The 24,620-nt window shown below is 40.8% G+C and overlaps 1 protein-coding gene and 1 long non-coding RNA gene across 5 annotated transcripts in view; one reads left to right on the forward strand and one right to left on the reverse strand.

Annotated features, from left to right (window-relative positions):
- The window catches only part of LOC107316692 (neurabin-1-like), a 36,878-nt gene extending 26,988 nt beyond the window's left edge, over positions 1-9,890 (reverse strand). For 2 of the 4 annotated variants that reach the window (XM_085552487.1, XM_085552485.1), the window contains exons 1-2: positions 9,771-9,890; positions 7,305-9,138 (exon numbers count right to left, since the gene is read on the reverse strand). In XM_085552487.1, coding sequence (XP_085408613.1) covers positions 7,305-8,891 — 1,587 coding nt within the window. In that variant the 5' untranslated portion in view covers positions 8,892-9,138; positions 9,771-9,890. Of the gene's footprint in view, positions 1-7,304; positions 9,139-9,597; positions 9,709-9,770 lie in introns of those variants that run through there. The other 2 variants (XM_032445827.2, XM_032445826.2) reach the window with 1 other exon arrangement.
- Positions 9,891-13,977: 4,087 nt separating this feature from the next.
- The window catches only part of LOC107316712 (uncharacterized), a 43,035-nt gene continuing 32,392 nt past the window's right edge, over positions 13,978-24,620 (forward strand). The window contains exons 1-2 of the long non-coding RNA XR_014947972.1: positions 13,978-14,250; positions 15,083-15,166. This is a non-coding gene — a long non-coding RNA (uncharacterized LOC107316712). The remainder of the gene's footprint in view (positions 14,251-15,082; positions 15,167-24,620) is intronic.

The following is a 24,620-nucleotide window of genomic DNA, read 5'->3' on the forward strand; positions in this document are numbered from 1 at the left end:
CAAAACTCAATCTCTGGCTAAAAGATACTGCTGTCACAGAAAACAGCATTATCGCAGAAAACAATGGTCATCTCACAATTCAAAGTCTTAGAAGTACTTAAAAAACCCTCCTTATAAACTACACTCATTTTAGCAGAATGGTATTTTTTTTTAAGGGAAAACTCTTGAGGAAGTTTTGCTTGCACAAGTCTCTACTGTCAAGTCATAGAACAAAGCCCAAAGACATCCACACCTATATTCATTTCTAGTAGAAAGATTTGTTTCTGCACAATCAAAAAACATAATGTTACAAACACAATTAAACAGTAAAATCAACAACTGCCTTGAAGGGTTCCCAACTTGTTAGAATGGAAACAATTTCAACATCACTTTTAAATTCTAATGCAATATTTGTGGAGAAGCATAACCTATGAAAGCAGTTAAAGTAACATTTAATGAGTTGGGAGAAAGGCACTGCAGTGTTACTGACACCTGCACCTCGAAACCTTGCCAAGCAAAGACTCAAGCAGTTGGTTCGTATGTCCTCTGAAATACAATTCTTACGTTGATCATTCAAGTTTATTGACACTCAGTAAAGCCACACAATCAAAATTCAAGTTATGGTTTCAGGAAGATTGCCTAACCATGAACAGTTTCAGCTTTTTCAATGGATGGCCTTGGGATGCCTAGCAAGACGTTAAGTACCCAGGCAAACATGAATAATCATTTGAAACAGTAGCACTGAAGCTGGCCAAAGTATACCTACACTTACCAGTTTACTCTTACAATCTCCTTCTCCATTTGGAGTAGACATCACATTACCACTGTATTATTCCCTCTGTTTCTAAAAGCTACAAGGTTACCTTTTTTTTTTTTTTTTTGGCCATTATTTAAGTGATTGGCAACAATCTGATTTAAATTGCTTTAAAAAATATATAAGTAACATTATAAACAAATAACAAAGTTCAAGTTTGACTCCGAACAGTTGGTAACTGCTATATGTTACATGGTTACACTGTTATATGTTATACTGTTATATTGTAACTGTTATAAACATTCCATCCAATGTAGCATTTTCTATTAGCCAACAGGTGGACTGGAGGGCTGTGTACAATTACCAGTTTGATCCTGTAGCTTTGCTAACTTAATTTAACAAAGTAAACACACCAAACCAGCACCACCGCCAAGCATAAAGGTGTAAGTCTTGCTCCAGATCCACAACATCATTTCCCAGACAGCATTATCCAACCTAGTTAGCATTTACATCCCTTGCCTGTACCGCCCCCTCGGTCCCACTGAATGCCCAGGCTGGCATATCTGCCCTACATCACCTCCCCCTCAGATCTCCTGAGGTCATTTACCAAACTGTTTTGTCTCACTCTCTTCCTCCTTCCAGTCTTATGTTCCTGCTGTCCCATCCCACACCTAGCACTGCTCTCTTCCAAAGATGCTTGAAACGCCAAATGAATTTGTGTTCTATTTAGAATGATACAACAGGTATGATTTTTTCAATTTCTCAAGAAGTAAACTATGAACAAGTTTCAGCTCTGCCTGCCTGTGCTTTCACATCAGTCTAGGTTGAGTATTCTCAGTTGCTAATAACAGCAATCATTACAAAGATGCTGAATCTTTCAGCAGCTTAAATGTTGAGCTAATGAACTTGTCTCCTACAAGTCTGCTTATCTCTGCCTGCACTCTGCATAACCACCTCACCTCCCCTGCAACTCCTCCATCCTCCTGTGTAACCACCTCACATTTGTCCAGACTTCATCTCCAGTGAAACCCACAAGTGACTCCACCTCAGCCATTCCTCCCTTCTCTTCCCCACTGCTACCCTGCAAGCAAGACTCAGCATGCACTGCACTGCCAGCTACCAAAGCCAGAAAGAATGTCAAATAAAGCTGCAGCCTTGCCACCAATGAGGACATTAATCTGCAACACTCTTTAGAGATACTGATTTTCTCAAGATCAGGCAATATTTTAAGAATACTTCAAAAATCTTTCTCCCTTCCATCAAACCCAGATGAAACTGCTAGAAAGTTAAAAGGTGGAGGCACTGAAAAAAACAGTGAGGATGGACCAGTGATGACGCTCATAATCTCACGTCCTCATATTTGTCTGCTTTCGTAGCATCAACAAGTATATCCAATTGGACAGCTAGTGTGCCATTTAACTGCATTCAGTGAATAATTTGGTCAAAAATATTCCTGTATATAAATAGAAAGAGACAAGCTGCTCCAACAGTGAGGCAGGGTAGAAAAAGGATTTATTTGCTTTTTATGCTCAAATTTGGATTTTTTCTGTACAGTCCCATACCTCGGCACCAAACTTTCTTCCAAAGACTCCTGAAATGCCAGATCTGCCATTGTAAAGCATACATATCAAATATCTCCTGAAATCTAAACAGAAGAACTCTTCTGATTAAAAAAAATAAAATAACAAAGAAAGGTATACTTCTTTATTGAAAGATGAACAAATGTGATAGAAACAAAAGGTCTCAATAAGGACCACAAATCACAGAATCATAGGTGTTGGAAGGGACCTCCAGAGATCATCAACTCCAACCCACCTGCTTTGGTTCCCTACACCAGGTCACACAAGTAGGTGTACAGGCAGGCATAAGAGATACTGGATATAGAATTTTCTTAAACAAGATAAATCTACATGCAGAATTGAATGCATTTATGCTTCAGAAATATGCTCTGACTTCCAAGAAGACTGAAATTTTAATACAGGATTAAAAGTTACCTTTCAAAAAATAAGTAAACTTACCCCCCAAAGCCCAACAAAAACAAAAAACAAAGAATAAAAAACCCCACAGTATTTTCACAGGTAACTTCTTCCAGTTCATATCCATGCTTTTGGTTTCTTAACCTCTTATCCTGCTGTCTGTCAGAGGGAAATGCTGCAATCTCAGATGCAAGCAAACCACAGCCAAACCATGCTCAAAACCAGAGGTATGTTTTGAGGAAACTGACTGAACAGAACTGTGGAGAATACAGTAAATTTGAGATAAAAACATTAAATAAAGTTGTAGGACAAGACTGTTCAGACATAAGTGCTGGAACACCAATGAAAGGAAGAAACAGAGCTTCAAAACACTTAAAAATCTGTAAATTTTTTTGTCCTTAAGAAGATCTTTAACAAAGCCTGATGGGAATACACTGCCTCTGCCAAGAAAAAGCAGATGACTTCCCACATGCCAGACAATTCTGTTTGTCTACTCTCAAGTTCAATTTCTATTTTCCTAAATCAACCTACTTCCGTGTGATATACCGACCTCTTAATGCCACACAAGCATCCTAGTGAACTGCTTCAGTGGCTGACAAACAGTTGACCATTTGTGCAGTCATCAGTTATTCTCCCATTATAATGACAACTGAAGACAGTCCAGAGCCTGGGCATTTTCCACCAGTTAATGGATTTTGCATTCTTTTTCATGTGTATAATCCAGAAGCGTAGAAGCTACAGTTCAAAAACCAGGGGATGTATGATGTTGAAGCACTACTCCACATCATTTTGTTAAAACAATGATTGGGAGAACACACGCTGATTTGGAAAAAATTATGCATCCCTAAGAATGTTAGCATTTACAGATAGGCTGCTACACATTAAATCTAGCTCAAGCCTGTCTTCATTTACTGCTTCATTAACTTCCACAGTAAGCAGTTCTGTAGTAAAAAGATCGAACAGTGTGCCAGGCTGAACAAGACTAGCGTTTGTATCCCAGCTACACATAGAACAGCTCTATTTTGATGTGTGAGACAAATGGCAATATTATGGAGGGTTTGCAGATTCCCTCAAGAGCAGCTGATACTTGGCTGGTTAGAACCACACAGAAATTATAAGACTGCTTTTAATTTCTTCTCATAAGAAAAAAACAACTATGTTTTGCTCAACTGCAGCAAATATAAAAGCCTTTATGAAGTTTGTTTTTGTTTTGAATTTACTTTAATCCATGTTCTTCACTTAACCTTGAAGTAAAGTATTATTCACAGAGCTGGGGACAAACACTAGCATGCAACATGAAGTGGTTAATGTTGCAAATCAAACAGACCCACAGAAGTGAATAGTAGCTGTATTAGCTTTTTGGGTTATCAGAGCTACAGAATTTCTAAGGATCATCAATCAATACAGAACTTAGTCACAGTGCTATTCAAGGTTTTGGGGACAAAGTTTGACACAGTCAGAGGTAAAGAGAGCTGAAGAAGCCAATTTGGAAATGAGTGTTTGTTTTTACCAACGGAAAGTTTCAGGATTACAAGTGTCAAACTGCAACCTGTCATTACATCTGTGTTAATTAAAGCCTTTCAAGGTGATCACATAATTGAGAGCAAGTTTAATCTCTTCATTACAAAAGCATACTGTAGTATAAAGGGATGACAGCGCAGTTACCTGACGTTATTTGCACAGTTTGTAATGCTGATCACTTGTGTGGTTTATTCAGAAAACTTCAAGACAAACAGAGTACCCTTGTGGATATCTTGGACAGTTGAGTGTACTTCACATTCCTTATTGGCTTCAGATGTGGCAACAAGGGGCTAAAAATAGCCCACGTACCACAACACAAACCCAAACTGGCAGTACAGTTCTGCTAGTAACTGCACAGCATCGCTCTCTTCACAACTGCAGGAAAAACAAACTGCCAAGCTGCAATGCTCCTTTAGGGCTGCAGAGAATATGCAGCAGCACTCAGGCCACCTGTGGCAAGTAAGAAATCTTCCCCAACATTTATCAACAGCTCCTATAGAACTGAAGCTTTTATTTTCAAAGTCTCATCTGCACCCATTTTCACAGGCACAGAGCAACTCCAAATAACATTGTATTTATATAAGCATTCCATTGTTCCTGAAATTATCAGTTCAAAATTACATGTTCTTAAGCCCCACTACAGCTGTCAACAATTGCAGAGCTCCAGCATGGGTCAGACACAGGGCTAACAGTATTAGCTTCATTCCACATCCCTTGGGAGCTCCCGTCTCTTTCTTTTACTCAAAAGCCCTGTCAATTTCACAGCTGAGGAGAAACTTCTCAATACACATATAACTCAAGCTCTCTCCGCTACCTACACCATAGCCCATGTTTGCTTTGAGACTATCAAATGAAATGGCCAGAACTCCATTATTGCAGAGACTCAATGATTTGAAAACACACTTTTTCTTCCCCAAACATCTTTTGCATATTTTGAATTTTCCACCTCAAATGCCTGCCAAAGAGCAGCTGTAAAACACAGAATTGGCTGCTTCATAGCTGCTACACAGCTACACCAGGAAGAGCAGCAGGATGGGCCAGACCACAGCACAGAAGGAAAAAGGCCAAGCCAACTCCAGCCTGGCCCAGTGCAGGAGGGTCTAGGAAGGGGAGAAACACAGCCTTCTCCTCCAAGGCTGCAGATGGCTGGAATGACATTCACATTTCAGTCATGCTTACTTGTCTAAATAAAGCTGAAGGAAGTTAGCTGGACACAGTTCTCACTATGGCACTACTCGGAGCTGTGGCTGGGGGCCAGATATCATCTTTTTTTTTCTTTTTTCTTTTTTACCACTTGGGATTTGTCTCTTTCAATTTAAGATGCACTAAAATCTATCCATAAAGCCAAATGAGAAATCTATTGTACAAAAAGAGATCTGAAAAGAAATTTCACTGCTCATACTGCTATTAAGTACCATTTATTCTGTCAATCCCTAAGTCAGGCATTATGGCAATAACTATGTTATCTTAACAGAAAAAATACTAACAGTTGTTACTAAATCCATCTCTTGGCTGCGCAATTGATAACCTGGCTCTGGCTGCTTTCAGAGAAGCAGCTGCAGTCAAAGGGCACCAGTTACCAAAACCCGAGATTTGCCTACAGGAGAGCTCTCATCACAGCTGGCAGAGATTCCTATTGATGCTTTGAACTAAACCTCACACTGACGTAACAGAGAATGCAAGAAAAGTCTGTTGCAACCACTGCTTCTGTAGGACTTCTGCAGTGACAGACCCAGCCTACAGCAGGACAGCATGCACCAGCAAACCAAGGAGCTTTTCCAGCAGATGACTTGCTGCACTCCCCTCAGACACTGATACACAGAAACACACAGGGGATGGATTGATGCCCTCTGGATTTCCAGCAGCCTTCACCCCACTCCTTACGCAGCTCTCAGTAGCAGCACTGCCTCCCCTTCAGAGCTCTAGGTCACCACTGAGACAGCCATCAGCAGCAAGAAAGCCATATAAAGCCATCCTGCCTACAGAAGGACTATAAAAAACCACAAGTAACAAAACCTGAATGTTGCCATACACAAAACCTCTTCTGGGATACAGCACTGGTCTATATCAAACTGGGAGCTTCATGTTGCAGGAAGTACAGGAGCTGGAATTTTTACATCATTCTCATCAGTACACAGAAAGCATAAAAACTGTATTATTGAAGATGGTGTTTTTTCTTCTACCATTACATGAATGAAAAAAGTGCGGTTGAGAAAGCCTGAGCAGCTTCCCATTCCATCTTGTTTCTTATCTCCCAGTCCTCTCAAATTTCAGGTGGGATGAGAATAACCACAGTCAGCAACAGGACTGCAGGTACACAGGATTTGCATTACGGAATGACTTCATTCATTCTGTGGCTGTTTTTAGTGACTGAAGAACAGAGTCCTACATCTTCTCAATTTGATAGCACTGTAACTCGCGGTACTTCTCATTATTACATCAGCCTTGTCACTCTGACATCCTCAACTTAGTAACTCCAAAATTTTCCTCACACTAATACTCCTAGAGAACATTCACTCCACCAATATAAATATTACAGGCATGACTTGTATTCTAATAAATACTCCACTATGTAGATAATACTACAAAAAAGTCTATAATCTTAAATAACAGGAAGAAGTAATTTGATATTTTCCCACACCAAAGTCAAAAAACATTTGAAATTGTACCAGAAGATTATTTTATAAACTGTTGTACAAAAAGTAAAACTGAAACAGTCCTTTCCAGTGCAACAGCACAGTTTTAAACAAATGACATCAAGTCTCAAGGGCTGCGTCTGAATTTGTTTCCAAAAGTGAGTGTTCCTAAAAATATCCACTAAGCAAGTGAAATCTCATGTGTTTCACTATGCTATCTCATGAAGCTGCTGTGATTTAGAAATCACTTGCGACAACTTCTCTCTATTTCAGAAAACCAAGCGGTTTAGAGTAAAAGCCACAAAGTTACATTACTGAAAGGGCTTTTTACAGGTTCAGAAACAAGACACAGAACACTTTCAAAATATATTTCCTGGGTATTTTGGATTGCAAAATGAGAACAAAACAAACCTACAAAGAAAATTCAAATGTATGTACCTTGATAGGAGCTGTCGAGAACTTGACTTTTCGGTCTGGTGCAGGATCTTCCTCTTCAGAAAGTCCAGGAAACTCCTCATACTCACTGTCATACATATATTCTTCCTCTTCCTCCAAAATTTCATTGTCTTCAGGGTCTTGGCTCTCTGTATCCCTATAATCATCAAAAGCTGCATTTTCTATTCCAAAAGCACAGAAACTGTCCCTCTGCTTTTCTACTACTTGCTCTTCTTCAGTATCCCCCTCTTGCTGTAGAACATCCTGAACTGGAACATCTTTCACAGACATCCCATCTCTCGCTTCGTCCTGATTGGTTCCATTTCTTTCTGTAAACTCTTCTACTACCTCGAAGGAACAGCTGCTCCTTTTCCCTTCTTGTATTTTATATTTGAGTGGTTGGTCCTCAGTGACAACATGACCCTTCTCTAAACCGTCTTTTCCATGCCCTGAGGTTTCATCTTGCACAGACAGCTCCACACAAGTTTCCTCAACGGGGGAAACCTGGGAAAGAACGGTCTCTGTTCTCCACTTTGCCTCCTGACTGGATATACTGCTCGTATCCTGTAGGCTTCTTTCCAATACCGCTTTCTCTCTCTTGTCTTTTTCAAATACTTCACTCAGCCCTTCTCTGTCAATCACAGGCACTTTGGTGGATGCAGTCTTCTCTGGACTTCTTTGAATGGCAGTAGATGAATCTGAACTGCAGTGGCTTCTCAAAGAGCCCTGACTCAGGCCATCATTTTTGGAAATTTCTTTGGAATCTTCAGTATCGCTGTCACCCAGAAAGCTTTCCAGTCTCCTAGAAATGGGCCCAGCATTCAAGAAGGAGGTTTTGGAGCCATTATTGGGATGCTGCTGCTTCAGCTCACTACCTTGATTTTCAGCTTTATCCAGTGCAACTGAAGGACTCGCATCTGTATTAAAATTGAAGTGGTCTACCACACTGCTACAATCAGAAGCTGAACCATGTCTCCTCTTATCTTCACTTCTTTCATATTTGCTGGGAGAATATCTGTCCACGGAGCTTCGTTGTTTTATATTTCTCTCAAACAGCTTCCTGGTCTCTGAAAACTTCTCTGCCAGGGCAACTTTGTCCAAGTCTGCCTCATCATTGCTACGGATGATCTTATCAGCAGTAGAAGGCACAGAGGCCGAATCCACAGGACTGCTGCTGGGGCCAGTATTTGTATTAAGGAGATTGTTCTTTTGGATAGTGAGGAAAGATGTGCTACCTGGAGAAGGTCCATGTTCTGCTGCTGTGGCCCGGCTGATTAATTTGGTCTCAGCAGGTGGACTACTTTCACAAGAAGGTGTGGAAGTGGAGCCTCCCATTTGCAGAAACATACTTTTGATCTTGTGAACTCTATTGCCATAAGTGGCAGCCCTACCTCGACTGTGTGGATCATTTCCCCCTCCATTGGAAGAAGTGCTCAACTTCTGCTGCAAGCCTGTTTTATTGGAAGTGTTTTCAGGACTGTTCACTCCATCAAAAGAGCACTTGATAGCATGGAAGTCAGACTTGTAGGCATTTCGGTGTGGAGAAGCACTTCTTAAAGTCCTTTCCCCTTTGCCTTCAGTTTTCATCATTGTCAGAGAGCAGGCTCCCTCAGCTCTCGAGGAGAGGGAAAGAAAAGTCGCAGGCACTAAGCTGCCACCCTCCAACGCCGGGCAGAGCGGATCCTGCAGAAGAGCTGCCTTCTCCCCCTCAACCGGCCTCCTCTCTCACACTCAGACGGGCTGCGCCAGCGCATACACGGAGAGAAAGAAATCACAGCGCGTATGTGGCCACATCGGATATTATCCCCTCTGCGGATCACAGTATCCAGAAAGTCATCTGCAAAGGGACACGGAGTTTTAATTAACTCGGGACCGCGCCGGCGTGTGACACGAATCCCGAACTCGGGTTCCTGGTCGGGAGAGGCGGCGCGATCCCGGATAAAGCCCATTGTGTCCGCCGGGACGCGCGGCCACGGCTGCCGGCAGCCGCCCGCCCGGGCATTAGCCCCGAGGGCTCTGCGGGGCAGCAGCCGTCTCCCGCCCGGCATCCCTCTGCCCGGGCCGCGGGGGTACAGCGCGGGGGGGTTAAGGCCGCCGGCCCTTCCTGCAGCCCGAGGAGGCCGAGCCGAAGTGATGCGAGGCGACGCAGAGGGGCCCGGGTGCCCGCGGGCCGCCCGGAAGCGAGGGAGCCGCGAGTTTCGGCGGCGAGTCGGGGCTCCCCCCACCACCACGCCAGCGCCTCCGCACCTCGGGGGCCGCCCCGGCACCTCGCCCCAAACTTTCCGAGCCGGCCTACCTGGGGGCGGGGGGTCCCGCCGGCTCCTTCCCTTTAGCGCTCCTGGCCGCCCAGCGGCCGCGCGCACCACGCCATCATTACCCGCCGCCGCCGCCCCGCGATCCCCACGCCGCCTTCCGCCCGCCCCGGCGGCCCCGCTCCAAACCGCCCGCCCGCCCCGCGCCGCCTCTCACGCCGCGCAACGCCCTCCTCGGCTCCGCTCCGCTCCTCGGGCCCGCACGCCCGCACGCCGCCTCGCTCCGCTCGCACACAAAGAGAGAGAGCGGCGGGCGCGTCCTCGTTCCTCTCTGTGTGAAGGAAGAGAGGGGCTGGGGGGGCCGAGGGCAGCGCCGGGATATACCACGCCGCGCGGGTTGCGGGTGATACCATGTCGGTGGGACCGGCGGCCGTTAGCGCGGGGCGGGGCGGCCCGGAGCCGCGAAGGCGTCGAGGCGAGGGGTGGCGGGGAGCAGCCCGGGCCCGGCCCGCCGCACCCTCACCGAAGAACGCAGCCCAGGCGCCGTCCGGGCCGCCCCCGGGGAAGGGCTGCGCGGGATTTTCAAAGCGGTGCGGTGGGGCCGCTCCCGGCTGACGGCGTCCCGGCGCGGAAAGCCGGAAGTAAGGGGAACGCCGCATCCAAAGGCTTTTCTCTTTTCTTTGTCAAATCCACGCTGTTTTAGCAGAAAAACCCCTAACGAACACGTGGCGCTGGGCTCCCACCCCCGCCCCGCTGCTGCTCCGCGCACACGGAACTCCCCGGTGCCCAGCGAGAGCCCGGCGGACAGCGGCGTGTCCGGCTCAGCTCTGCGGGGCCGCCCGGAGCCACGGAGCGCCTCTGCCAACGGGACTGCGCCTGCCCAGCTGCGTTAGTCCAAATTACAGCACGGGCGGTGAGCCATCCCGCGGGGTGTGCAGTTCGAGTTACTGGCCAGAAGCTGCTTCCACGTAGCGTATGTGCAAATCACACACAGCAATCAAGAGAGTTCCAAAAGAAACCAGCAGGATGTCCGGAATCAGGAGCTGACACCAAATATTAAAGAAGAAATTCAACAAGATTATGTTTATTTGTCCTGTGGGGATCTCCAAAATTTGATGTTCCATTTTTTTCATTCTATATTCAAAGAACTGTGAGTTTCCAGCAGAGCAAAGGCTTGAGAAGAGCCCAAGTGCCATTTCATCTGGCAGTTACCAGACCAGTGGTGAAATTTAGACATTCTTACAGACATCCACAGGGGCTTTTTATAGCGCTTCATTTTTTCTAAAACAAAGGGGGTATGAAATTCTTGAGACTTTCTTCTGTGTTTTCAAACATAGTTGGGATAACAGCGTTCACCAAGACTTGCCTCTAGCAGCCTAAGGTACACACAGAGGCACTGCTGTAAGTAACTCTCTACAATAAACTGTTTCAGTCCAAGAGCAACAAATGCTTCTTGTGTTGAGAATATGTAGTTGTTACCTAGAACAAAGTAGCAGCGACCTCCCTCCCACATGTCCTGAGACAGTTCTCCGTGGTGCTCCCAGGCTGTGCTGAAGCTGCAAGGCTTCCGCACCATTTCCAAAGCACAGACCTGTAAGAGAACACAAAGGAAACCTCTTCACACAAAACAAAGTAAATATAGGGTTGGCCTGCAGTTTGAACAGTGGGCAAAGACCATTTTGTGCACCGCTTCGGGAGCCTGCCAGCACGTAGGAGGCAGTTCAAAGGAAAACAAAGGCAGAGCTCAGGAATGACATAATAACAGAGCCCAGCTCCAACCTGCACCCAGGAAAGTGAGAGGCCTTTACACAGGGTGCCTGAATGAGGCTGCAGCAGGAAGACACTCCTGTTTTGGATTCCCCCATGCTTCAGGAAGGTGGGACTGCAGAGCATAAACATAAATTTAAGTGCATCAAAGATATCTTTATAAGGAAAAAAAAGAAAAAATAAGTGTCTTATTCTACCTAGGATAACATGTATGTTATTTGTGCTAGCCATGCTGGCTAGAAGGGACAACATTATCAGGACAGACTGGTTTCTAGTTAGGAAAGACCGAACTGTACTCTAGGTGAACTGGTATGAAGGAAATAATGGAACTATTTACAGAAACAATGACTAACAAGATCAGAAGAATTCAAGATAAGTACATCTGGAATTTGAGAAAGAAATCTGGGAAGGTGACGTAGTTGGGGATTTCACCACAGCTAAAACTGCAATAAAACCCAGCAAGAGCATCTGAGAGTTTCAGTCTGTGGAGGTAAAACATTGGTGAGTAAGCACATGGTTTGCACTGAGCATTTTGTCATTGGAACACATTCAGGAAGGACCTTGGCTGCTCAAAATCTTGGGGAAAAGGAATCAGTGTTGTGGTTTATGAACTCATGAAGCCAATGGAAACAGACAAAAAAGAAATGATTTCCAAGTTGCTCAAACTGCACTGAGGTGATGTTTGTTTCAGTGTTTACTCCGATTCCAAAGACATATAGATGGAAAAGGAATCCAGTGGTCATTAGAGAGTGATGATGCCTTCTGAATGGAAGAATGTTCTTGTGACTACTCCCATCCTGGAGCTGAAGAAACCTGCATGAGACAAAACCTTGCCTTCAGCAGTCACTGTAAAACTTGGTTCTCTGAACTTTTACTCTTTAAGAGCTGTCTGCTTTATCCTCTTTTTAGTTTTGTCATGTGATTTAAACTGCAGACTCACCAAATATGCATTTGAGCTGTGTAACACGAGTTTTATCAGCAGTTTTAAATAGAACAAGTATTTATTCTGTATGTTTGCAAAACAAACAGGTATAGAAGGATTAATTCAGCACTCAGAGTTTCACCAGTATTTTTATTTTTACAGCTGTTTTTGAAAGAAAATATTTTTCCATCATAATTAGCATGATCTGGAAGCATTTCAGTCCTACTCAGTATAAGCTGAACAGTAATTCTAAGCTTGAATGAGAACACCTTCTAAAGGCCTGAAGGACAATTTTGCAGTGGTTGTCACTCAAAGTAAGAAAGCAATCTGCAGTCTTAGGGGATTAAGGATGTTAAATACAAAACTAAAATCATAAATTGGTAAAGCCTTCACAAACCCATTACTTTGTATCTCTTCTTCACAAAAATAAAACACAATCAAAGTCCAAAATGACATTTAAGGGTCAATACCATCTGATTCAATGACAGGAGAAGCAAAGAAAGAAATTCAGAGCAGATAAGGGAGACAAGTGATCTGATGAAGGCAGTGCAGCAATGACTACAGACAGCTATGGGATGAAATCTGCAAGAAAGACACTCAGGGTATAAATATGATCTGATCCAAAAAGGGCATTTCCAGTTAAGGGGATGGGTCAGCCATGCTGCTGTACAGTACCATGTGAAGTAAGGATGTAATGATATACCAGAAGAAAGCAAAGAGCAAAAAACAGACCACCATAGTACAAGAATAACAGTATGTGATGGTAAACTAGACCAGATTTTGGAATAGGATTCCCCTAGCAGCTTGCATTTTCTGTAGAACATTACAGTTGCACAGCAGGACCCCAAAGATTACAAGTGTTGTGGATGAAGAAATGCTTAAAAGACAGGAGCTAATTAAGTTTCACTCAGTTCCATTCAGATTGTGCTGGATAACGTAGTAATTACTCTGCTGTGTGCCAACAGCACAACAGAGAAAGCCTGAAACATCACTGTGTTTGTCTTTGCTATTGGATGTGATGATATACACATTCAGTATTTATTTTCATTTCTAAAACTGCAGCCCCAGTGTTTGAGGTAAGTTACTGCCTGTTCCTCATTTTGCTTCTCCTTCCTCCAGCTGAAATGGAGCTGAAATGGCAAACATCAGTGCTGTAATCTGGATGGTTTATTCTTGGTTTCTACTGCTCTTGTCACCTCTGAGCCTTCCCCATTCTCCCACATCTTTGTTTTCAGCAGTCACTTGAGCCAAATTATAAAGAAAAAGCCTTTAGGAATAACTGCTTACTGAAGAATGGCATATTTTATAGGTCTGAAAGAAAAAGAAGAAAAAATGGGCCCATAATAAGATTTTAACTTTTTAGATTTGCGAGGACCTAAAAAAAAAAACGTTGTTACAAGCAAACTTCATTTAGAAAGCTATTACGGTGATTTCTGAGTATTGACACTATGAGCTAAGTGTCAGTACTCAGCATTCAAGTCGTCAGCTTTCATGGCTGTCATTTGTGCATCATAGCAGGGCTGACCTCACTCATTCCCAAAAGCGTCTGTTGTGCAAAGCTCCAGGGAGGGGCAATTCTGTTCAATAATACACATCAGTGCCTATCTAATGTATTAATTTTCATAAATCAGTACCTCACTTGCCGCTTGCTGACTAAGATCTGGGCCCTTCAGGGACAGGCTTGTCAGCAGAAGGGTAAATCCAGTTAATAACTAGTTCTGTCTTCCTTCTACAGCCCACCCACTGTGTTGTTTCTCAGAAATCCTATGAATTAATACCCTGAATAATATTCTGGCCACAGAACCACAAACGGTAAATGAAGGTTGATGGAACAGCACTGAAACCTGCATTGAGCGCTACTGGCCTGCCAGCACATTACTGATTACTGCAAGCATACTTTACTTTACATCACAGCTCTAAAGCACACTGCAGAAAACATTGGAAGAATCTCTTGAATCCCAAGTCTACAGAACTCAGAAGTAAGGAAGAAGCACAATCTTACAGACAAGTAAGTTGTTTCCTTGAGTTATTTATAATTTAAAATAAATAAGCCAGTAGTTTGAAATTCTGTCAGTACAAGAACTTCTTGACATTTCCTAGCCTTAGAATAGTTAAAAAAAAGAACAATAACAACTAACCATCAACTAAGAATGTCACAAAAGCAGGAGAAAAGTATGAAGTGAATTCAGGTTCAAAAACTCACTTAATTTCTTTAGTAGGTAAGGCTGAGTTATGTGAGCAATAATTGTGTAAAATAACATGAAAATGGAAGGTGGAGATAAAAACAGAAGGTATAATTTAGGTACATATTATAGACAACAAAGCAAAAACAGAATAATTTAGATCTGCTACCTACCAGGACAATTTTTCAGCATGACGCAAGGAACCATCAAGAAAACATGCCATTTGCAAGCTCTCTTGAGAGAGAAAAGAGGAATCAGTTGCCCACTGCAAGATGCATCTGCAGTTATGCTAGATGAGTAAGCAAATGGCATTCTAAGAAAAAAAAAAGAAAGAGAAGAATTTTATGCAAACGCTAAATTCACATCAGCATCTTCAGATAAATTATCAGTGAATCTGTAGAATAGCTTTAAGTGTATGTATATGTGTGTGCATGTGTGTATAAACAACAGTGGTTAGGGCTAATTTTGGGAAGTTCAAATAAAAACATTCAGTTTTTCCTTTGATAAAAAAGTCCTCATTTGAAAGTTTTCAAGAGGACAAAATAACTGTAAAGAAAATGCTTTACGTTAAGACAGATCTTTACTTTTTTTTAAAAGAAAAAAATGTGAGAAAACCTATTCCACTTAAACAGGCTTTTTGTTGCATTTCTAATTTAGCTTTTAAATCCAATCATGCATTGTCCAGATGTACCAAGAAATAACTATCCAACGACCGAAGTCTTTCCTACCATAACCCCTAAGGTAAGTGGCAAAAAGAAACACACACCCTCCAAACCCAAGCAAATAAGGAATCTCTCAGAAGCAATCACCAAACTTTGCACTCCTGCTATGAACTATGACCGAAAAAATACATTGTGGGAGAGCAATTTCCTCTTCAGTGCCTGGTGAATAGCAGGCACCACTTCTTTCTGAACTGAAGAGAGATGTGCCAGCCACCTGTTCTGAGGTATTATCTAATTTGAAAATTTCTGTCAGATGTTTGTATTCAAGTGTCACTCAGAATGGTTCAAAGAATTTCATTATCTGCTGGTAGATTATCACTGTATCAATGGTACTACTAAGGGACTCATCTTGACAGTTGATTGATTGATTCAATTAGACATATTTTAGATGTATATCAGTACCCTGTGGAAAGATAAACAAAGTGCCCATTCCTTTTATTGGTAGGTGGAAGTTCCTAGTTTAAGGGGAGCTGAAACCAGCCTGGCTGATTTCCTAGATTTCACAGCTGGAGCTACTTCAGAATTACATTCCTAGGCTTTCTGACTGCAAAGCTGCTGGCTTATTTTGTGCTTATTTTTGGAGCAGAAGAATGAGAAGCTATTCACGATGGCTTTTTAATTTAGGAAATACCATTAACAAGTAGCTGCTAAACTAAAGGACTTTCAAATAAATGCACTCTGGAAACAAACTTAAAAGATTGCTCCTGTAACATTACTTACTTTCTAAATATGCAGGCCACATTCTTATAGTAAAAGTCAATGTAGACATAACCATATAAGGGATGAAAAATTTGTTTCTGTATCTTTATTTAAGAAGAAATACAGTACTGCCAGTGGCCATAAAACAGCTTATCTCTTTGAAAGATTCTGTTCTGGCTTTCAATGCCCCCTTACATCACTACCCTCAATATTTCCACTATCATTTTAGAAAAGGAAAGCATCTCAGGGATTAATCCAAAGTACACTCAAATCACCAAAAAAATCACTTTTCTCTTGAAGTAAGTGTGCTTTTGGTGAGGCTTGGGTCTGTTTAACAGCATCTGCATGCTCACTTGACACATCTTTGCCTCCAAGCTAGTGCTGGATAAGGGGTTAATCATCACCGATGCAATCGGGAACAATGAGCTGGAGAGGCAGCAGCAATACTCTGGCACTCAGAGGGCAAGTCCCAAACCTAACAGCAAGGGAAAAAAAACTGGGTGGCTGTCAAGCATGCTGAATCACAGGAAATTAAAGAGAGCTTCAGTTTTGTTATAGACTTTCCCCACACTGGAATTTAAGCCTCTAATCATGGAGTTACATCAAGGCTGAGCCTGGAAAGTAATACTTTAATATGGTCATAACAACTACAGTTAAGGTTACAGAAAAGCTGATTACAGCAACTTGTTTTAAACATGAAAATAAAACCACAGAGCTGCTCACATGGATGTCTTATGGGGTGAACATATGAGTACAGAAAATATCATAAGATATAACAGGAAGGACAGTAGAATCAACGAGAATCAATTGTACCTCAAGGCACAGCCTAGCTCTGATGTTTTTCTTATACCTCTAGCACTCAGTATGTATTCACACCCCAAACACCGGACAGCTGGCCCTGTGGTGAAGCACACTAGCAAAGTAAGCTAAGTCCTGGTGTGCTGCTCATTTGTCCTATTTCCAGGTCAAAGAACAACCTGATGTGCCTTTGCAAAGGCTGCTTTAATGATAGGGATGTGCACTGGAGGATTTTGGCAGTGAATCTTTCCAAGGAGTCTTTCCCCAGTACTTGGGTTGACATACCATATTACTGAGCTTATTTAAGCAGCTGCCAATTCCTTAATATCAGAAATAGAAAAATATTCCTCATTCCAAAGCCTGTAAGGTTTTCCCCCAAAATTACTTCTGAGATATAAACCAGGCAACATTCATCTTTGCAGTAATAACAGCTCAATAACTTGTCTACTCATGCTTTAATTCTTTGAGAAATAATTACAGAATCACAGGATGACCTGGGTTGGAAGGGACCTCAAGGATCATGAAGCTCCAACCCCCCTGCCAGGCAGGGCAGCCAGAAACTTTTTTTTTCTTACTATTTTCAACATTTATTTTCTGTTCTGAAAGGCTTTTGAATACTGCCTAAAGTTCAAACTTTAAATTAATGAAAAGTATGTTGGGAGATGTATGAATCGTTTCACATTCATTAGTTTGATTTTATATATATATATTTTTTTCCTGTGTTGTGAGAGCCTTGCATGCAAGGATTTAAGTCCCGGTTGTCAGGAAAGATACAAAAATCAGTTCCATTAAACTAGCATAATCCTTAAAAACTATTCCAAAAGCAGTATCTTTGAAGCCTGTGGAAAAGAAGTTGCATTGAAATAAATAGCAATATGCCATACTCTACTAACAAATGAAGCTGCTTTTACTTAACATTCAATTCACATTAGACTTTACAGATGTTCAAAATGTGAGTATGTTAACTCTGCTAGAATTAGACTCTCCACATTTGGCCTAACCATGTAACTGGGCTCCTCTGTGAGCCATACAGACTTTGTTAAAAACTTTAAAAAAGACATAAAGACTTTTTTAGTTTGACAACTAAAAAAATTGCACAGGGATTCTTTAAGTCACTGCCTCTTCAAAATAAGATAGTGTGATTCAAAACTCCTTCAAATCAGTGTGAATTTACTTAGTCACATATTCGTGGTGATGAAATTCATGAGAAGAAACTATAATCAACCACAGCTGTGGCCCTTGCTGCATTTCCCACATCTTGTAGCCTGTTCACTAACCTTGACATTCTGTAAGCTGCTTCTGGTGTTTTTAACACCATCAGGATACAAACAGTCAGACCATTCTTCTCACTTAAAAATTAATTGAATTAGAGACACAAAATAAGAAAATCTCAAATCAGAACCAGATGATTATTTTTAATTTATTTTTTAATTTTTTATTTTTTTTAAATTTTTTTTTTTGGTGGTTAACTGTTAAGGAAAACTTCAATCAGTGAAAAACTACCAGCTTCCCACAGTAGTTATTTCTGCCTCTGATAGTGTCATACAGGGGAGAAACAGTTATGGAAAATATCCCTGCAAACGAGCACCTAGATACAGATTTGGTTTAAGTCAATATGTACATCTGGGTTGTCTTTGTTGGGTTTACAGAGTCCCTGGTCTAAAGAGCAGACTTTCACACAGATACTAAGCCTGAATATCTACTCAAACACTATTTTACCCAGTAGGTGCAGACATCGAAGTGGTCTCATTACATCTCAATGAAAACTGTCATTCCATAGACAACATTTCAATTTCTATGTGTCCAATAGCTTCATTTTTTATCTTCATCAGAACCTGTGTTTTACACAGTTTTGGAGGTTTCTTTCTGTTAGGCAGTCATTTCATTAGCCTGTCTAGACCACAATGTGAGGTCATCATCATACCATCTGTTAAACTTGTTTGTCTTAGTGTTTTCACAACTCAGTTCAGCTCAAATGTAACTAGAACATCCTTATAAATGAGGGCAAATCAGACTAAATAGTATATCCCAAGCAAACTACAGGCAACAGATCTACTACTGCAGGAAACAGTACTATTTAACGGCATACTGTTTAATATATCTTTATTACAGATATATTTAGAATCAATGCTGATCTTATAATATTTTCATTTTCTTCCCTGAATATCAAATCAACATATTATGGATGAAATGAAAAATGATCTCCCTGTTTCTGTACTACTTCTGTACTAAATTTTGCAGCCTTAATACTTTAAAAGACAGATTACTTTGCACAAAGTATTGGATATACAGTCACCTCTCTTTGATCTGATTAGTTCCAAGATAGTCTTATCCCACATACATTAGAAATAAGATAATCTAGATAGAAATTTAAGAACGCTGGCACCCTAATTCTTGACCTTCCAAGTTAAGTTGAAACAACAACAAAAAAACAACTAAAATTTGAAGTGCTCTGCAATAAGGAGACCAATAGGTATTTCCTGTTTATGACCTTATCCAGGTTCTCCCTTCTGCAGGTACATTTAAAATATTTATTCACCCACCACTGGCAGATAATTCAGCAACAGCAGTGAAAGCTTCTTCCTCACTTGTTACTCCTGCTCTTTTCCAGAATGACAATTTACAAAATGAGTTCATTTCCCATTCTCATTTGGGCTTTTCAAAAAATCCTTTCTCTTAAGAATTTGATCTAATATCACAAAGCATGAGAGAAGATGATTTTTGAATAATGCAATGGAATATACTCATTAGCCTCTAAGAAGTACTTCAGAGGTTGCACTGAGACTACTGCAGTATTTTCAAGGCTAGAAATAACAGCAAATTCAGTTTTTTAAGAGGAATTTCCTGGGCCTACAGGTGAGAAGTCTTTATTATATATGAAGATGTATTTTGCACTACTCTTTACAGAGAACAAAGAAATCACTGCTTGTATGGGAAATCACAGCTTGAACCTCTGATTAATTAGCTGAGGCAAGTGTTGAGTCAGCTGTGGGAGCACAGGTGAGAGTAATCTAGCTGTGCTTCTGGAAGGGGTGGACTTCAACTCCACCTCCTCTGAGACCTCATTTAAGGGCTGACCACCACTGAGGCAGCATCTCTTGGAGATTGCTCTCCAGTGGAGACTGCTTCAGCTATCCAGTCAAGGCATTGATATTGGTGAGTTTTCTTTACTAATAACCTTTAACTATTTATCACTGTCTTGGTCAACTTCTTTATATTAGTCACCCTTATACTGCTGTTTTCTCTATTCTCTGTAACATTTGTAACCACCAATGACACAAGAACCTGTCTTACATTTTGTGGAGTACTCATTCCTCTTGCATTTGCATAGAGTGATGCAGAAATAGTCCTTGCAGTGGCATACCTATTGCTATGTGCCCACTTTTCTCTTAGACTATTCCCCAGGCATCTGCTCTTGGCTGTCATCAGCAATGCTATACTGGTCATCTGCTACTGGCTATAGTTGGAGTCAGGATCCTGGGATGATCTCACTAAGTTATTCTGGTGCTTCATCATTCCCTGGGTTTTTGAAATTTTTTTTTTTTTTCAAAAATAAAATATACTCTGAGTTAGCAAAACAAGATGGGATGAGAGGGAATGAGTTGAGTTACAACTCAGCTCTATACTGACTTTGAGTGAAAACTTAAGTTTTTGAGACCTACAACTAGAAGTGAATGAGGGAGCAAGTACAGAGATAGACCAATACACTGGAGCCAAAATATTTATAAATGGATAGCCTTAGCTATCCAAAGTGAAACCATGGGCATACACTCCAACAGGAAATAATATGTTCAGAACATAGACTGTTCAGGTAGATGTTAAGGTGAGAAAAAGGAGTAAAGTCAGATGAAAGTCAACATGTTTGAGTGACATGGAATTATTTAATTTATAGTGCTGGTACAAATGAGGAGAAATGCTTGTAATCTGAGAACAGATTACAAGCTAGATTTTGATGTTCTTACTGACTTTGAATTGTAACTTGCATTTACCAGTCCACAACCTCAGTGAGATGATGTGAGAGGGAAGGCACTGCTTGGTGCATGTTGTAAAGGCATCAGTTCTGAAGGCCAGTATGAACCGATACCATTTTTTAGGAGGCTAAGATTTTCAGCTGGCAGGAAATGAATGAAATGAGGGGGAAAAAACTGATTTTATGCCAGTGTCTGGGATCTCTGTTCTGCCAATTGACTGTCATCCACTACTAGCAGATGTGCTATAAAAAGAGATGAAATTTATTGTTAACATGTTGCTTGACAGCCAAAGCCAATTACAGAATGAAGAATTGAGCCTTTTTAATAAAAGAATTTGCATATGGAAATTACATGTATTTCCATATAGTGATAAGTATTTTCAAGCTGCTTAAAAGAAGGCTTGACTACACTCATTTTATGTTAGTATGCATTAGCATAACTTCCTACTTCATGCACACCATAGAATTTTTCAGTATAACGTTCGAGTCTGGTAGGTTACTTCTCACTGGCCATATACGTTATGCTTCACAAATGTTTTCCAAGAAAGAATACCTCATATTAAAAGTACATAATTATTGTTGGGAAGAAGTTTATTTATCTTTTTATTACACTACAAAAAGTGCTGGCATTTCTTGATTGAAAAATGTCTAAAATCTTGTTTGAAAATCAGGCCTCGAAAACAGACTGAAATGAGTACTGAGCATGGTGAAAAGAAGACTGAAGGAAGGCATAATAATAACTACTTTCAAGAATTCAAGGAAATCATTACACTAATTTCTTATCCTTCTCTTAGTGGGTAAGGTAACATGCTTAAAGCAGTAAGGGAGACTTGGATTGTATGCTATGGAAAGCCTTCCAATAGACAGATATTGTGGAGCACATGAATAGATTGTCAAGGAAAATGGTGGCAACTTAATTGCTGTTTGTTTTTTTTTTTTTAAATTATTTATTTATTTTAAAGGATTTGCAATATAAGCAGCTTTAAAGGGAGTTTTAGGAAAAACCAAACCTATTCAGGGACAGGAGATCAAACACGACTTCTCTTGGCCTCTCCATTATTAATTTCCTGGAACCCTTTGAAGAGCCCTAATAGTTCCCCACCAGAGTAACTGTAAACTGCTAACTGCGAACAAAACAGAGGGTAAACTTTTGCCATTTTGTTGTATCCTCCCAGGCAAAACACTCCTATGTCTGATCTACCCAGGCAGGTGAGCCAAAGTCAGGGCAGATGCAGTACAATTTTTTTTCCCCAAACAAGTCTAAGATACTCTAAATTCGTTGCTAAAAATCACTGTTTGAATCTGATCATCTCACTTTCCAGTTACTGCCAAATTCTGTACTCCAGCTTCACAAAGGCAGGTTTGCTACACTTGATACATTCAGAAAGCAGCTGTGGCCCTCCACGATTGTGGACCCTGATTGCTTCAGCCAACAAAATAACCATAAACCCCAAGGCAGAAATTATCTCTATTCTGTGTTCACTTCTCATGCTGAGGCTCTGAACTACACTTATAATTAACAAAACAAGAGTGGAATAATAATATTAGATAGCAGTGCAGGATTTTTGTTGTTTTTTATTGTTGTTTTGGGGTGAAACCGATGTTAACAAAGATGTAAGTTCCACAAAATGTTTTCAGATAATAACTATTCAATGTTTGCTCATTGTTTCAACTTACTTGGCTCAGTAAATGAGAAATTCACTGCAGATTGATGAAAGAATAATAAGAAATGAAAAGGAAAATATTTGTTAGATAACCTCTGCCTTTAGGCAGGTTCTTGTGATGCACTTCCAAGCAGAACTAATTTCTAACAAGGGTTTCTATTTGTTAATAACTCCTAAGACTGGCTGGGGAGTGGTACAAGAGGAGAGGAGTAGGCATGAACAAAAGCAGCTTTTATTTTCACAGAGAAAATTTTGGATGTTTTTCAACTTTTACTTAAAACCTTTTTTGTCTGTAAGGGATTTTTTTTCTTTTTTCTTTTTTAAATAATGAAAACTCAGCTTTCAAAAGCTGAGAGATGCATTTTAGAAAAGAAGTAAAATACTAGTGTGAGCAAACTGCTATTGAAGAACAGCTTTGATAGCAAATATTGGACCCTGCATTTCAGAACCATCTCTGAGGAAATTTTTTCCATTTTCAACACTCATTGCTACTTCTTTTAACTTTGCCTGCCAGCATGGACTAGAATCACAGCACAGCACCTGTGCTGTTCCCAAAGTGCCCAGCCCCTGGTGTGCTGAAAAATGGCAGCACTGCACTGAAATGGCAGCCATATATGAATTTTAGAGTATTTTTGAATTTCCAAAATGTAATTGTGCTATTGCTCCCTAGTGTAAGTATTGTAACAGTAAAATAATGTTCCAAAAGAGAGTCCAGAAAAAGCTAATCTGCCAAATAGAACTCTGAGATTGTTTTTTCCAAGATAACATCATTCTTTGTAGGTCTGCAAGACCTATGCTTATCTCTTGCAGTGTACCACTCAACTCTCTCCCCTGCTATCCCTACATGGCAGCCTCTCCTATGGAAAAAATTATAACTTTACTACATCTCACTAATTTTGCTGGATATACCCACAGCTTCAAAATGAATTGCTGGCTGACTGTAATAGTCTGTTCCAGCTAATTCATTCTGTTTTGCATGAAAAACACTGGGAAGATCACTAACACTGTGAAGCCTTCATGTAGTAGGTAGATATCTATGTTCATGTCACAGATTTAATATTAAGTGGAAGGCAAATGAAAAGCAAGGAAATGGGTGGATATGTAGGTTAAAACAAACAGATTAGTCACAAATTGACTGCAGTTGATAGTTTGTCTTACTGCTCCATTCACATTGACTTTTAGGGTGCCCATGAGTGCAATATTTGTCCCAATTTGAGAAAGCTGAGCTTCCAAACTTCTGTATATGTGGATAGTAACAAGCTGCCATTACTTTATGAATTTGAAAAAGTGAATAATTCCTGAAAGGTGGGAGGTGGAAACAAAGCATTGCATTATTCAGGCTGCCCTTAATAGACACTGTTTACTAGGTTGAAGAAAAAGGTGAAAAAATACTTAGTTTAAATGACAAACAAGCATTCAAATTAAGACGTGTGAACTTAATTGATGAAAAGGTTCAGTGAATGCCTCAGGAAGAAAATGAACCAAAATGCCTGGTTGCTCGGGGTTTAGACCTAAGTACTGAAAGTTTCTGGGGTGACTTACACCCTTTCTAACTTGAGGAAACTTATTTTGCTTTGTGGGATATGATTAGGTTACTAAACAAGAGTAAATCACATAACATAAAAGAAGCATTTTGTTGCAGTCGTTGGAAATGTAAGCATTTGTGGGTTTTGTTTTGTTTTCCTGGCAAGTCAGCATAATGCTCAGACAAGGGGGGTACCTTCCTCCCCCCACTCCAAAACCAAAGCAAGTTGTTACAGCATACTCCTTATGTGGCAATGGATTTTAGAATCAATTATTTGTGTCAATAATTAAAAGAATTTAAGATGGCTACAGTTTAACATAGATTTGAGCAGGCCTTTGTGGCTAACAAACAATGTGAGTATTGAACACGCATAGAACAAGTATGCACACCCAATTACAGAAGAACTAACTTTGAATAGGAACTTCCAAACATAAAATGCATTAGCAAAATAATACCGTTTTATAACCAATTTCTGACCGTGACACAAATTTTCATAATGAAAAGAAAATGAGGGGGGAAGAAAGTACAAGACTCAGAAGAGTGAGTCAGAATCTGATCTGGAGCTGGCAAATATTCAGAATGTTATAATTGATTTTGGTATAACTGAGATTAGAAAATCTCCCACGTTGAGCAATAAATTGGTCCAGGAGATGAGAAATATAATTCCAACTCATTTTGTGATGGCTATGTGATAACACTGGTGAGCTGTGCAAAAAGCTTGGTAAGCATTATGCAGTGCACAGCCATAAAAATAAATTCTTAGAGCAGCTGACATTTGATGAAGGAGATTGAATTCAACAAAGTATCTTTACATCTG

Source organism: Coturnix japonica, chromosome 7, assembly GCF_054131305.1.
Source record: "Coturnix japonica strain WE chromosome 7, WE-NBRP24, whole genome shotgun sequence".
Lineage (NCBI taxonomy): Eukaryota > Metazoa > Chordata > Aves > Galliformes > Phasianidae > Coturnix > Coturnix japonica.